This window comes from Myzus persicae, unplaced genomic scaffold, assembly GCF_001856785.1.
Source record: "Myzus persicae strain clone G006 unplaced genomic scaffold, MPER_G0061.0, whole genome shotgun sequence".
NCBI lineage: Eukaryota > Metazoa > Arthropoda > Insecta > Hemiptera > Aphididae > Myzus > Myzus persicae.
Window position 1 is genome coordinate 1 of NW_019101085.1, and position 16,967 is coordinate 16,967.

The window sequence follows — 16,967 nt, forward strand, 5'->3', positions numbered from 1 at the left end:
GTATACAAAATATTACATATTAAATAACTAAGAATAATGATTTAAGTTATTTTGTTGCAATTTAAAAATATTTTTCGTAGTTATAGGTACATGAAACTTTTAGAGTGTATTATTATATTTTATACGCACAATGACTTTTCAAATGTATTTTTTCTTTGGCAAAAATGAATTTTATCTGCTATAGCACTAATGCTTAATAGTAAAATAAATTATTTTAATCACAATAATATCATCAAATATACTAAATACTAAGTGTAATATTATAGACTTACAGACCGGCTTCGCTCAGAATCATTTTTCATGTACAATGATTTTAAATCATTGAATTAAAATTTAACACTATCCATTACATTGACTCACTTGCATTCTTTCTTATGTCAGAGTGATTTTTAGTTACTTATATTTAAATTGTAGTGTTTGGAAAAATTATTAATTGGCGTTTACCTATATGTTTAGGTATCATTTCAAGCACTTGGGATTTATTTTCACTTATATCGTTCATGGTGACGGCCCACATGGCCGGTAAAGGACATCGGACGCGTTGGCTGGCCATCGGTTCCTTTTTCGTCGGTCTCTCCTGTTTTGTTCGTCTCCTGCCACACATTATTTACGGGCCAGGCGAAGAGATCCTTCAGTACACCGTCGAGTACGGCGACAGCGTGAACTCAACTTCTCTTCTCAGTAACATCTCGAGTAAGTATGAAGTACAAAAATAAAATAAGGATAATAATTTCCAACAACACTGTTACACTTTTACAAAAACTACTCTTAAACAAAATAAAAACCCTAACTTTGAATTAAGAAATATATTAATAAATATTAATCAATGATATGTTTTGGGATCTAAGCAAGCCTTGACGTAAATAGGTTAAAAAGTTTAAGTTAAGTTAATTTTAACTTTTTAACTTAACTTTTTAAATTAAAATTTTCATTAACTCAATGTTTTTTAACTTAACTGATTTTTATTGATATAAACTTAATAGAAAAAATAACGAGTTACTTTTAATCATATCTCATTTCGTCCATTTTTAAATAATTAAAAAATTAAAAAATAAATGTAATAAAATTATTATTGATGATAAATAATGGATTAACATTTAATTTTTATTATTTTAAACTATATAACTAGTTGTTTAAATATTAAAAATATATATAAATAAGTAACTCGACTTAAGTTAATAAGTCAATTTTAAGTTTTCAAATAACTTTTAACTTAACTAAGTTAAAAAAAAATTAGGATAACTATTAAATTTAAACTTTTTAAAATGATTTTTATCAGTTTAACTTAACTCAGTTAAAAATTATAATTAGCTTGCCCGGGGACTGGATCTAAGTATATTCTTATAAAACATATGAACACCATAATACTGGTAGCTGCCATTGATTTGTAGGAATTTAAAAAATAAAAAATAAATTACGTTTTGTTCATGTGCAATAAAGGACAAAATGAAAAAATCTGCGATGGTCAACCATTGTATGAAGACTGTCATAACGAGCAGTTATGGAACGTGGCTGCTTTCCTGTTGTGTGCCGCGCACGCGATGCTGGGCTTGGGTGGTTCATTGTACTGGACTTGTGGTGCAGCGTACTTGGATGATAACGTTCGCAAGAATGCGGTACCCGTGCTTTTGGGTAAGTTTTTAAAACAAAAAGCTAGTGAAATATTTTACCGGCACTTTTAAGCGAAGTATCTGAGGTGGCCCACAAGTGCCCCACTTCAGAAAATGTTCTTGTACGATGGTTTTAAAAACCATGGTTTTCAGAAAAACATTTAGCAAAAAAATCAAAATTTAATACTGAGGCAGTCTTAACTTAACGATTTACCTGGCTAGATGGGTGGTGGCATTAGGAATTGAAGTTATTTGTAGTAGAAGTAAAAATAATAGTCATACTTGGTATACTAACGGCGTATTTAAACACTGCAGACAGTTTAGCCTTTCAACTGAAAAGTGCACTGATTAAATAGGTATTAACTTAAAAGTATCAGCAAAACGCCTTTTGTATATGGCCACCCCTGATATACACCACTCTCTCGATTAATTGCCACGAAACACCTTTTTAAAGGATTTATAAATTGTTCACAGCTATTGTTCAGTGCATACGGATGTCGGGTCCTATGTTGGGATACATGCTGTCGGCATACACGCTAACAAATTTCATCGACCCTAATCTAACGCCGACCATAACCAATGAAGATCCTAGGTGGATCGGTGCATGGTGGATGGGTAAGTACTCTTACCATACTATATAATAAATATTAATACACAAGCATTGTTTTCGTCGTACGAATAACCCTACCTTTGTACATTGTTCTATGTACTTTGTAGAGGAAAAAAAATATAGGTATTATTGATAAGTATAATCAATAATAATTGCATAAAAAATTGTTTTCGCATAATATTATGTTGCCGTTAAAAAAACTAAAATATGAGAGTTAAATTTAAAAAAAAAAATGTTCCGGATAACATCAAATATAAAAAAGATGAACAAGTGAGTACAATTCTAGCTGTTGTATAGTGAGTGTCAAGTAGATCACTATAAATTCAATTTGTTAAATAAGTTAAACTTGAATTCAGTGATAATATGATATCATTGTGTGGGAAAAACTACTCTGAGTGCGTTTCTAAGTACATTTTATAATATTATTGCTATAAAATTAGTTTATTTTACTACCTATTTTTAAGATTTAATAGCTACGGTATTAATTACTTACGAGAAACATTAATTAGATTTTCGAGCTGAAAAAAGATACAACTAATATAAATATTTTGTGAAATTTTGAACTTTCAAGTATCATCTATACGGACCTACGGTTATTCGTTTTTGAATCACAACAAATAAAAAAATCATTACAACATGAGAAATCGTTAGTTTAAGGGTAAAGTCCAATGTCGAAAACATTTAAACGCTCATAAAAAATTAATTTGAAACAAGGTAAACTTTTTTCCGTTTTATGTAAACAAACGTATGAGGAATTTTGCATTAAATGTTCATATCTTAGATATAAAAGGAAAATCTTTTTAGTACTGATGGTTTTTTCTTTACAGGTTGGACGCCCATTGGTATTACTTGTATAGCTTTTTCGATGATGATGATGCTTTTTCCAAGAATGCTTCCGAGGGCGGCAGTCCGCAAGCTAAAAGAGCCGGAAGAGAAAAAAGAACACGTTTCGACCGGTAAAAGTATAACATACCTGTAATGATCGATCTCATAACGTTATCAAATCTAGAATGGGAATGTTTGGATGAGATATTTAAAAATAAATTAGAAATGTATAGATTTAAAAAAAAATATATGTGCTTAATTCTAATTCGTATGGTATTAAGTTACATTTTGGGGAGTTTCAGCCATTTTAAGGACCCTCTTCGCTGTCGGGTGGGTGCCACTATGTAAGGCAAATGCTCATATATTACAAAATAAGTAAATAAATAATAATAATAATAATAAGCATTAGTGTTTATTTAACTGGGTAAAAGATAAAAGTTTAAAAGGTTAATTAAAGTTTAAGGTTGCCTAAATTCCGTGACCTCCTCTCAATGTTAAGAAACATAATATAATAATAATGTACATGATGGCTATATCGTATATTTTTTTTATTGAGCTTCAAGTTTCAAATTCAGGTTATAACATATTTTTAATATACAATAAATTGATCTCGGATAATATATTATTATTATGCTAATTTATTATATGAATAATATTAGTTGGACGATTTCAGATTTCAAAACGTCTTTAAAACGGATTTTGTCAAACAAAATACTAGTGTTTAATTCAGCGAGCAACTCGTTTTTCGTGTTGGGCCTAATTGGGTATTGGACGTTCATGCCTAAGTACATGGAGACCCAGTTCAGACAGACGGCAGCACATTCCAACTTTGCATCAGGCGCCATAGGCATTTTGAGTTCGGGTTTGGGTATTGTGACATCCGGAGTGGTCATATCCAAATTCAAACCATCGCCAAGGTCGCTGGCCATGTGGAACTTCATTACGGAGGCCTTGGAGGTGGTTGGTCACTTCGCGTACATCTTTCTCGGGTGCGCGGCAGAAGATTTACACGGCCAGTGGAATGCGGACAAAACGTTAGTAAGCAAATTTCTAGTTCCGTTACCTCATAGCTACCTAAAAAAATTCCTCAAGGCCCCTGAAAACCCTATCCATTTATCACCAAACGTCATTAACAAATGAAAAAAATTAAAGTACCTACTTCTAGTAGTTAGGTTTATAAAATTTAAAGGTTTTTGATCTGATAAAGAATAAGTTTACTTTGCATCTGCTAGAGCACATATTCATTATTTTTCAACAGTTTTTAATATATTTAATGTAAAATATTTAAAAATTGATACAATTTAAAATGTTTATTAAAGCCAAGAAATAACTTAAATTGAAAAAGTGTTCCTACCGACTGAAAATAATCTTGTTAATACATTCAAACATTTTTACATTTTTTAAGTCAGACCTTTGGGACTTTGGGAGTACTTATATTTTTGTCAACTTCGTAGCTATTTGCCGTTGATAACTTTATTTTGAATATTTTGATCTATTGACTAACTTACATTTGCATGTGGGTGAGTAATATGATATGTTGATTGCCGGTGAGCTGAGGTAGGTACACTAAAACCGAAATTCACCAATAGAGCGCTATAATTTTTTTAATTGAATGATTCCTTGGTACAAGCTTATTAATTTCCACTCCAGTAAACCTCAAGTTTCAAGATCGTAATTTTAGTCACGTTAATCCTCAAAAACATTCTAGCTCGGCGTATTGTGTTGTTTATTTTAGGCCGTTCCACAGCCATATAATATTATTATCTATATTCTATAACTTTCTTGGTGAGTTTGTCAAATACATTGTGTAATATACTCCTGTGTATACAGTTTTTCTATTAAAACCCGAGTCAACCTAGGCCATTGCGTGGTTTATTCGTAAGGTTTTTGCTGTTTGGGCAGGTTATGGTTGGTCTGGAACACGCTTATGTGGGGCAAGGAACTGCCCCTAAGAACCAGCTAGGGTGCTCACCTCACCTATCCGGGAACTAGTTTCAATGGCCAGTGATGGCGGTCACAGCACGTGTTTTGAGACACTGCGCCTCATGTGTATACATTTATAAGCACGATAATAATAATATCTGTTTACCGTTTTCCGATCAGATGGAATTTGACGATGGACTGCAACGTGGGCTGCAACTGCGGGAAATCGATGAGCTACAATCCTGTCTGTTCGTTTGACCAATCTACCACGTTTTACTCTCCGTGCTACGCGGGATGTACCACGGAGACGATCGTCGATGGTAACGTAAAGGTGAATAAGCTTTTGTTTTTGCATCGTCACGATAAAATTATCTTGTACAATAAGAACGTTGCATTCGTTGTATCTCTCAGGCCTACAGCAACTGCACCTGTATCGGTGGCTTGGGCACAGCCACAGAGGGAGTGTGTCCGGTTGCCTGCGGTCAAGACTTCATCATTTTTCTCGCTCTGATGGGCGTGATGAGGTTCTTGTCATCTACCGGTCGTTCGGGCAACACCATCATTCAGTTCAGGTCTGTAAAACGCGCAATAGCCGTTGGTAGTAAATTGTTGATTCGAAATAATAATGGTGTAGGTAATGTAGGCTTCAAAAATTGTGAAATAGATTTTTTAAAACAGCCTCAAACTTAAAATGATTGGTTACGACTAACAAATATGATTCAGTTATAAAGAGAAAATAGGTTTATAACTGAGAACTTTTTGTTTGTCATTTTTGAATTATGGACTTTTGGTGTTCATCGAATTTTAATGATTGTGATTATTTTTGTACAGATTTCGAACATATAATGAAATATGTGCTGCTATCTGTCAATGATTTTTTATAGCTTGTGTGAATTACGTATGACGTAAATAATAAATGTACGTCATTATTATTTTAAAAAAATTGTAAATTAATTATTATATTATATTATTCACTCTGTGGGCGATGATGGTAAAATAATAATTCACACTTCAAAATGTTAAAACATTAATATTATTATTATTTTTAGTATTATTATACGAAATCTGCGTAATATGGATACATGTATATGGTCATACGGAAACGGATCTGTTTCATATACAAATAATATGTACAATAATACACGATATTATGTTTACTTGTTCAAATCTAGCCTAACCTTGAAAACTAAAACGTATATATTATTATTCCTAGTATTATACCAATACTAAACGTGCTAGATTTTTATATTTTCATACTTATACGTGTTTATTAATTTTTTATTTATATTTTCAAACATTTTAATATTCAAATTTCAAATACAAATATAATTTAGGCAAATTAAAAACTAGGTTACAAGGGTTTTACAAAAAGATCTAACCTAATGAAAAATTGATACTATAGTAAAATTATATGAATAGTGAGCAATTTAAGATTTGCTTATATCTAAAAATATCCCAAAAGAATATTTTGGATCTTGTTATTGCGTTTCATATTTCTCCAAGAAAATATTGATAAGTTAATTGAATTTAATAATTGTTTTTACCTTCAACATTTTCTAGGAATTAAATTTAAAAATTGGCTATTAATTATATTTTTCTCAAAAAAATTAATCTAATCTAAATTGTTAATTTTCAGTAGGTACTAAAAATGAAAATAAAAAATTCTATGCAATAGGTACTTGAAGCGGAGGCATCTATAAAAATATTAAATATTGATTAGAACAAAAGTTAGTTCATTTGTCAGGTCATTCTGTTACACCTTGCATAGGTATTAAATAAAAAATATACTTGTTATTTTTTATATCAACATACATTTCTTTTGTTTTTAAATTACAATTATACATTATTAAAACAAATAACTGACATTGATCAAAAAAGGCAATCATCACGAGATTGAGCATAACTGCATAAGACACTTTTTTACGATACGATTGAAAAAATGTGTTGGTGTATCAAGCTATCAAAGGATATAGAAATACAAAAGAAAACCTTCACCATTAAGACATTAACTTTTAAGCATAACGAATTCTGCAACATTGCCACTTGCCAATTTCTACAATTTTGAACAATATTATACGAAAAATATCATATGAAATAATTAAGGTACCGTAATACAAATATGAGTTAAAAATAATAACATTTTAAAATCTTAACGTAACCTCCAATCTCAAAAATTGCATTTTAATCGCTCTTTAATTAATTTATACTTTTACAAATTTACCAAGTATGTCTTATATATAAAATTAATTTATTATGAAAATAAAATGTAACATAAAAAAAATTAAAATAGAAAACAATTTAATTCGAAGATTCAGATAAAGTAATTATTTATGAAATTTAGTAAAAAGCAACAACTTTAACTCTTAATTCTTTAATGCCTAGGATTTATATTATGTTTACATGTTTGACGTATTATAGGTGTGTGAAACAAGAGGACAAGTCACTATCGTTGGGTTTCTCGGAAGTGGTAATGGCCCTGGTGGCGTTCATGCCTGGCCCCATATTATACGGAACGATTGTCGGTAAGTAAATTACCAAATTATCGAAGTCTAATACCGAGTTGCATGAACAATCACTAAACATTTAACGAATCAATTGTGAGCTCAGGGTCCCTTAACAGGCTTAACATATAGTTTAGTGGCCCATGATTCGCCATTAAATGTATACATATTTCATGCAACTCATCAGCATAATAGTACAAGAATTGTAAATCTCGCATCACGCATTCACGTGCCAAAATAAAATAATTATAAATTAATAACTAAACTCATATTGGTTGTAAATTATTGTTTCCGTAGACGCAACTTGCATAGTGTGGGGCGGCAAGTGTGGTGCCGATGGTAATTGTTGGCTGTACGACGGTAAGCGGCTGAAGTACTACTTGAACTTTACCGGTGCTAGTAAGTATATTGCTAATATATATACGTTTGACAATCAGATAGTCTTAAGTGGTACCAAACGTCTCAAAAACAGATTGAAAGTGCTTAGTCGACAGCATTGTGATAGAAATATTATAACGCATCGGTATCAACGATTTAATACTAAAAAATAATATGAAAATATTTTTTAAGTAGTATACATAGCCTTTACGTGTGACGAAAAATTTACCAAACATTAATGGTACATTTCTGGTATATCTATGATCTTGTAAAGACCACTTTGGCAATATTTGCTATGATTTTTGGTAATGTTATCATAATACACTGGTGATTGTTAACATTTGCTTACTACATGCAGTGGTCATAATTTTTAATACAATTTGTAAAGTTGTTTTTTTACAATAAGCATATTTGAAGTAATTTTTTTTTTTTGACATGAATGGTTTGATTTAAGAAGTTAGGTACCCAGTACTAACACTTACATGACTTGGATGAAAAAATGTTTGATATTTCTCAACAAACCTAATTTATAATAAATTATTATAACATACCTATTAAAGTAATTTGTAAACCTTGGTTGATAACTGATAATTTATTCACCATCGATGTTTTCTGTGTGTAATAAATATATTATTTCTAATCATCTATAACCGAACACGTTTAAAAGAAGAAAAATATTTGAAGAATTTTATTGAAATATTAAAAATTTAAAACCCTATATGGCCTATATATGACAAATTCTTTATTGTTATTATTTGATTACTCGTCTCAGTAATGCATGCGATTTCCGCAGGTTTTCTGCTGATCGGTACTATACTGGACATTGGTGTTTGGTATCACGTGAAAGACCTGAAGATTTACGACGACAGCCGTGACGAAAAATCTCGCGAACAGCAATAACGACAAATCGAAAGAACAACGTTGATGTGTAAAACGAGAGTTAATATGTATTGTCATATGATCCAACTATTAATATACTGTACATTTGTTATTATTATTTTGATAATTAATGCGAGTCGGACTTAACTAATTATATATTAAACTGTAACCTGAATACCCTAACCTATCATCAAATAGATATTGGTATTTTAAAATATGATCAGGAGTATTTAATTTCGATCAATCGCATTCAAGCTCAATGGTAAGCAATATATGTACAATTATATTTTATATTTTAATTGGTGTGTTGAATACAAAGAAATACATTTTTGTTCAGGTGCAATTAAGAGCCCAAAAGCAGGTAATATTGTGCTTTGCGATAATTGAGCGTTAGCAACCGAGAGCAACGACACTTAAACCGGTGACATTTGTTATTTGTTGGCAATAAAAAACTAAAATTTAAAAATAACATGTATAGATGTACACTATATATAAGGTTAGGTAATTTCCTCGGCGCTAATAATTTTGGTATATCCTAAAAGCGTCCGTCATATTACCACTGATAATATGGGTCCTATAAAATTAATTAAATTTAGAGTGTATGCTAGTTTATCTCTTTGTGGTTCACAAGGGGTAACTCTAAATGAATCGAGACGCGCTTAGGTCAGAGTATGGCCTTTTCTTTCTCGGGACGCTCTCGCTATCTGATGAATCTAGAAAAAAGTCCCCAAAATATGCTTTGTTGAGTTGTTAAAGTTTATTTATATGTTATGGACAATGTGGAATATTGTAAACCAAAATTTTTTTTTTTAACCAACTAATATTATTTTTTATTATTATTATAAATTATAATGATTACCTATTTATAGTATTGATTTTTTTTTTAAATAATCATTATTAATTTTATTAATGTACCATAATATTACGAATATTTTGATGGAATAACAAAAAAAAATTAACAAGTATCGTCATTTTTTTTCCATAATAAATTATAATTTTATTATTACCTATTTATTTGGACAAGATTTAGGAACATGGCACTTGGAATTACATAGTCTGTCTGCTTCTAGGTATTGCCTTGGGGATTTTTTTCCGATTGCCATTACTGGAGGCTTCCAAACAACATTTATACATTTCGTATCGAATTCAGAGTAGTGAAATATCTAGTTTATTATACTTACGATACTATTAAACTCGATGTTTGAATGAGAAAAATATTGTAATGATATGCTCACATATCATATTTGTATATATCGTTTTATTCAATAAAATAAACAACGGTGAAGTTGTCGCACGCAGAGAACCGTTAAAAACCCAATAAATACCATTGATCACTGATGAAACGAACGATTTGCATTATTTGGTCACTTAGAAACTCACCCATAGTTACGAGTTTAATAAGTTAGTCACAAGACTCTTGCTGCAAGACCAAGACCAAGATTAGGCTTGCAAGAACAAGACCAAAAAAATACCGAAGCTGCAAGACCAAGACCAAAACAAGACCATCACTGCAAGACTCTTGCAGTCTTGCAAATTTTTTTGTTTCCAATTTCCAGATTCCATTAACTAATAATTTAAAATAAAAATAGGTTATAAGAATTTATTTGTATTGTAATGACATTTTATCAGTATTCGAGGAAAAGGCGATTATTGAAAAAAAGATTAAAAATATAATGAGGATTAATATTACAAAATAACATGGGTAGTTTTCATTCTAATTAACAATTACTGGACAATTATTTTATTTTCCCAAAATCGATAAAGACGTCGAAAGTTGTCGAAATAGAATGATACTTTGAATCGAATATACTAATAATTGCTGAAAGTCATTACGGACTACGGTAGGTATCATTTTAATAGGAAGTACGTTTTTATTTTTGTTCGATCGCGGAACGGTTTTTCCTTTTGGCAAATTATATATATTGTCGCCTCGGGATATCACAGGTGTGGCAAAAGATAAGCTGCATCCGGCAAGCTCCCCCCTCCGCTGTCTGGTGACAATTCATCAGCCGATGGACGAGCCGCTAGACAGCCCGGCGCTTTTGTCTTTTCCCAACGGTTGATCTGTGAGCAACGTGCTCGATCACCGTGTACGTTTGCGTGTCGCATACGAAACCTCATGTGAGCATGAGGTGTCAATTTTGCCACTTTGAACTGTCATCGAGTATGCCCAGCTAAGGTTGCCATCGTCAACTGCAGTCGTCGTCTGCGTCAGAGGGCCATATCGCCTAGATCATCCAGTGCTGTCGCCTTCAGGTTATATTTTTACTGTATTCACACTTCTTGTCCAACTCGTGTTTAGTGGCCAGTAAAGCTGTATTAGTTGTATGTTACTACCATAATGCCCAATTATTATTATTATTAAATTCTTATTATATACATTTTTTTATATACTTGTGGCATTGAAGATTACTATATTATAAGCGCATATACCAGGAATTTGTATTATTATACGCCCAATTATTATTCTTATATTTTATGATTTTGTATTCAAATACGTTGGGCGCCCGCATATTATTATTATTACGTCTTTGTTCACATATAATTTACATGTAATATATATATCCTGTGCGCTAGGCGTGGGCAGTGATATTATTATATTGGAACCTGAGCATTTGTTTTTATATATATTCATAAGTTGGTCACCCGGACCTTGTATACCATCGATGCAAGTTGCGGCAGAAAACTGCAGATATATCGTAAGCTCTGTCGCAGCGAGAACATTTGGTAGCAGAGCGTGGTTAGGACCCCGGGAGGGTTCAGTAAGCATCGGTAGTGGGACATCATAGTACGGTGCCAATTACATTTTTCTTAAATTAATTTTTAGTGTTGCCGTAGATTAATAATATTAATTGTAACGTGTATTTAAAACAAAATTGTTTCTTGTGGTTTGTACGTTTGTAATCTGACATTGTTGATCGGCGATCGATATTTATCATGATTGACGAACAGGAGTCTGAGCGTGTTTCTCGGTTGAGAACGCGCGCGGAGATAAAGCGCGCGGCTGCGGTGACTAGTATTCGGTCAGTGAATGCGCTTGCGCTACGCGCCACGAGTAACCCCGACGTAGTTCCCCAATTTTTGGTTACTGTCACGGATTTGGATATGTTATGGAGTCAATTTAGGTCTGAAGACGATGCCGCTCTCGATTATTTAATACAACTCGACAAGTCGGACGAGTATGCTGCGGACCTGCCCGGTGAGGTCCGAGCGCTCATCTCTGAGTCGAAAGCGATCGCGGAAAAGTTGATCCCGAAGGGTGCGGCGGCCGTAGACTTCTCTTTTATTAATTCGAATCCCACGTCAAAGGTTGGTCCGTTACAAACACCCATTGTTCAAAACAGTTCGACTTCGCGGCTACCAGAAATACCATTGCCGAAATTCGATGGGGACTTTAGGTACTGGCCTACGTTCCGCGACAGATTTATGGCGTCCGTTGACAATCATAGGCCCGAGTTGGCACCGATAGACAAAATGTATCATTTGATAGGCTGCCTGCATGGCCCCGCCGCTGACGCGGTGCGCGGCATACCCGTCGCGTCTGATAACTATGAATTGGCATGGTTGACGTTATCGCGCAGATTTAACCGTCCACGTTTAGTGGCAGCGTCGTTAGTAGAGAAATTGTTAAGTGTCCCGTCATCCACTCAGGAGTCACTCCAGGAGTTGACAAATTTTTCTAGCGTTTTCAGTGAATCTGTATCATTGTTGAAGGCCCTTAACATTCCGGACCTCGGGTCGTTTTTATTATTCGCGTTAGCGTTCCGACGGTTACCGTTGTCCACCCGTAAGGAGTTCGAGTCGAACGCAACCTCCGATTTTCCGTCGCTAAGTGAGCTGTTAACTTTCGTTGAGACACGTGTAGCTATTTTAGAGCTAGTCGGTGAACCGCCACGCAAACACAACAATAGTAATTCCGGGCCATATAAACCAGTTCAGGGCGGTCAACCGCGCAAAGGGGGAGATCGGTATCAAAAACAACTGACGTCTAATCCCGCGTCATTAGTCATCACTAGCCCTAACAAGGCCTGTCCTTGTTGTAAAGAGTCCCACACGTTAGAATTGTGCAAACGTTTTAAATCATGGGATGTTAAAGAACGAGTCCGTTGCGTACGAGAAAATAAGTTATGCTTTGTGTGCCTTAGTGCCGACCACTGGGCTGATAAATGTAAGTCCAAAACTCGATGCCACCATTGCAAGCGCAAGCACCACCATCTCGTTCATAATTCGGCCAATTCGGGGGATATCCCTAATGGGGAGGACGCTCAGTCGCCAGACCCGACATTGTGCGCGTCCACTGTGTTCCCGCAATCAAACCACACGTCTGTCGTGTTAGGTACAGCGCTAGTACACGCGCGTAACCAAGCGGGGTCTTGGCAAACCTTGCGAGCATTAATTGATTCAGCGTCGCAAATTAGTGCTGTCACATCGGCGTGTGCCAAGCGGCTAGGACTCAAATGTGCACGTTGGACAGCACCTGTCAGTGGGCTGGGTGGAGTCCCTATTGTTGACGTGCAAGGTCGCGCTGAAGTTGCCGTTCAACCTCGTTTCGCAGTCGAGCCGGTTTTAGCCGTACACGCGTGGGTTCTGCCGTCGATCACGGCTGACTTGCCGCGTAATAATTTGCCGGTTGGTATAAAAGATAGGTATTCGAATCTCGCACTGGCCGATCCCGCATTTAATGTCGCCGCCCCCATCGATATATTGTTAGGCAGTGATGTGTATCCGTTCATAATGAATGGTAAGAAAATCGTAGTCGACGAATGTCTCCCTGCCGCGTTCAGTTCGATTTTCGGTTGGGTACTGATCGGGCCGGTGTCCGGTGCTGATGTAGGCCCTTATCATTCGATGCCCGTTTCTCTCACCGTTTCGATCGAACAGTTAATGGACAATTTTTGGCGAGTGGAGGAGCCCGAGCCCGCTCCCGAAGTGTTTACCGACGAAGGGCGATGTGAACGTATATTTCGCGAGCAATGTGATCGATTGCCTTCGGGACGCTTTTCAGTACCTTTACCATTCCGATCATCGGTGTCCGACAACATGTTCGTCGGTTCACGTGATATAGCCATTAAGCGTTTCGAATCACTCGAGCGGAAATTGACGGCCGACCCGGACCTTAGCAAATTATATATAGATTTTATGCGCGAGTATATATCACTAGGGCATATGACGATCACCTCATCACCGGGCGTGTATTATATTCCACATCATGCAGTGTACCGTCCCGACGACGGAGATAAGAAATTACGCGTCGTATTCGACGCGTCCGCGACGAGTTATCGCGGACCGTCATTAAATAATTGCTTATTACCTGGCCCGAAACTACAACAAGATATCGTTGACATTTTAACGCGTTTTAGAGTTCACCGTCACGCATTCACCGCCGACGTGGTAAAAATGTATCGGCAAATTTTGATATTACCCGAATATAGAAAATACCAACACATAGTGTGGAGGGAGTCCCCACACGATCGTCTTCAAGATTACGTACTTAATACTGTGACGTATGGGGTTAATTGTGCGCCTTTCCTTGCGTTGCGCGTGTTGCAATCAATCGCGTCCGATGACTGCGATAATTTTTTATTAGTACGCCATGCGTTAAAATATCAAACGTACGTCGATGATATCTGTGTGGGTGCAGATTCTGAAGCCCAGGCGCTTGAACTTCAATCGAATTTGATTTCAGTATTAAGTAAATCCGGGCTAGAATTAAAAAAGTGGGCGACGAATACAGCCTCGATTTTAAGGGTCATTCCGGCTGATTGCCGTGGGTCAGGCCCGTTACCATTTGACACGGCCGATGCGTTCAGTATTAAGGTATTAGGAATCGAGTGGCATCACGAGACAGACGAATTTTGTTGCGCGCTCCGTCTAGACCCCGCGCCGGTATACACCAAACGAGGTATATTATCATTAGTCGCACGAATATTTGATCCGTTGGGACTTTTCGCGCCGGCCACGTTTTTGGCAAAGTCAATTATGCAGCAGACATGGAACGTGAAGCTGTCAAGGGATGCTCCCTTACCAATTGACATTCAATCAAGGTGGGCCGCCTTCGTCGCTGACCTGCCGTCTTTACTCACCGTTCGTGTTCCACGATACATACAAGCGCGTAATGGCGCGCCGTGTATGCTGTTAGGTTTTTGCGATGCGTCCCAACGCGGTTACGCAGCTGTTGTTTACGTGCGTATTTTGGACGCCCCACCGGATAGTTGTATTTTTTTATTAGGTACAAAAACGAAATTAGCTCCCTTAAAGGCATTAACCGTGACACGACTCGAGTTGAACGCTGCGATATTATTAGCTCGTTGGCTAGGACGTCTGAGCCATGCGCTCACATCGCTATTAAATATAGTCGGCACTCACGCATGGTCCGACTCGACAATAGTATTATCGTGGTTAACGGTTCACCACGATTCTTTTAAGACATACGTCTCGAATCGCGTGCACCAAATCCAAGTCTTGTTGCCGAATTGTCAGTGGCATCATGTTGAGTCCTCTTTAAATCCTGCCGATTGCGCGTCGCGGGGCGTTACGCCGTCCGAGTTAGCACAATTTTCGTTATATTGGCAGGGGCCACCTATAATCTACACTGATCCGTCTGATTGGAAACCATGTCCCCCCCCTCCAAGTGATATCTCTGAGCTGCCCGAAGTGCGACCAATTGTATGTGCCGTTCGAGCTGATGATGCGCCTGTCGAATGGTTCACTGTATTTTCGTGTTTTGATCGAATGGTCCGAGTGACGGCGCACGTTATACGCTTTATTTCATTATGCCGTAACGGTAAGTCCACTTCGCGTCCACCCGCATTTCTATCTAAGTCGGAGCTTGATCACGCCACCCAGGTTCTCGTTTTAGAATCACAGCGGATTCACCTTGCCAATCTACGACGCGAATTGTCCAATAATGTCCGTGTGTCGTCGAAACCGTTATCACGTTTGTGCCCCTTTATTGATGCGGACGCTGTAATCCGAGTGGGGGGTCGGCTGCGACATTCCTCGCTAACGTACGATTGTAAGCATCCGGTATTATTGGCTAAAAGATCGTATTTTGCACGATTGTTATGTGAAAAATGGCATAAGGTAACAGGTCATTCGGGTCCACGAGTTGTGGCGGCTCTTATTTCGCGTAAGTATTGGGTCGTGTCGGTCCGATCAGTTTTACATGAGGTTCTGTCACGATGCGTAGTATGTGTGAGATTGACCGCCAAACCGGTCCAGCCATTTATGGCTGATTTGCCCGCGGCGCGGGTACAACAATGTCGTCCGTTTGCTCGGGTCGGTATCGATTATGCCGGACCTTTGACGATGCGTGAGCTTCGACTCCGCAAGTCTCGCACTTACAAAATCTACATTGCGGTTTTTGTGTGTTTTTCAGTCAAGGCCGTACACCTTGAAGTCGTGTCAGATTTAACGACCGACGCATTCTTAGCTGCTTTTGACCGATTCGTCGCCCGACGAGGTTTGCCGAGTGATATTTATTCCGACAACGGTACTAATTTTGTCGGTGCGGACAAAAAATTACAGGCGTTAATTAATAGTCCGGAAGGACAAGTGTCCATCGCGAACTCCCGGTCCAACTGCGTGTGGCATTTTAACCCCCCGAGCGCTCCCCATTTCGGCGGGTTATGGGAGGCCGCCGTGCGGTCGACGAAACGGTTGCTCGTCCGCATAATTGGCACCCATGTTTTCACGTTCGAGGAATTTTCTACAATCTTGTCCCGCATCGAAGCCATCCTCAACTCACGCCCCTTAACTCCCGCTTCGAATGATCCACACGATTTAGATTGCCTAACTCCGGGCCATTTTCTAATAGGCCAGCCGTTGCTTACAGTTCCCCCTAGATCAACTCCCGACAATGTACGTAATGTTCGCGACCGTTGGAAGTTAGTTGATCAATGCCACCAAGCGTTCTGGAGACGGTGGTCAAATGAATACTTGACCACCCTCCAACAACGGTCGAAATGGTCTGGTAGCGTACCTAATTTAAAAATTAATGATATGGTCGTGGTGATAGACAACCAATGTCCTCCGTTGAGTTGGCGACTTGACCGTATAACGGAAGTATTGCCGGGGGCCGACAGCACCGTTCGTGTTGCGCGAGTTCTGACTAGTACTGGTCAAATCACCCGCCCGGCAGTCAAATTGGTATTATTGCCCGTCGATCAGCTGGTCAATTAAAATGCATAAATTTTAATACTTTTTTACTACATAATTATTTATTTATCATCTTGTTGGCAC

The 16,967-nt window shown here is 37.0% G+C and overlaps 2 protein-coding genes across 2 annotated transcripts; both read left to right on the forward strand.

Moving 5' to 3' along the window:
- Positions 1-414: 414 nt before the first annotated feature.
- Positions 415-8,978, forward strand: LOC111027674 (solute carrier organic anion transporter family member 4C1-like; the record flags this gene model as incomplete). Its single annotated transcript, XM_022306070.1, has 10 exons — positions 415-693; positions 1,441-1,632; positions 2,085-2,225; positions 3,048-3,176; positions 3,719-4,079; positions 5,149-5,299; positions 5,380-5,540; positions 7,387-7,490; positions 7,767-7,868; positions 8,641-8,978. Coding segments are annotated over 10 exons (1,727 nt in total), but the record flags the coding sequence as incomplete, so codon positions are not given.
- A 2,685-nt stretch (positions 8,979-11,663) lies between these two features.
- LOC111027675 lies at positions 11,664-16,907 on the forward strand. Its single transcript, XM_022306072.1, has one exon. It carries the CDS (start codon positions 11,664-11,666, stop codon positions 16,905-16,907), a length of 5,244 nt encoding a protein of 1,747 aa, XP_022161764.1.
- Positions 16,908-16,967: the final 60 nt, after the last annotated feature.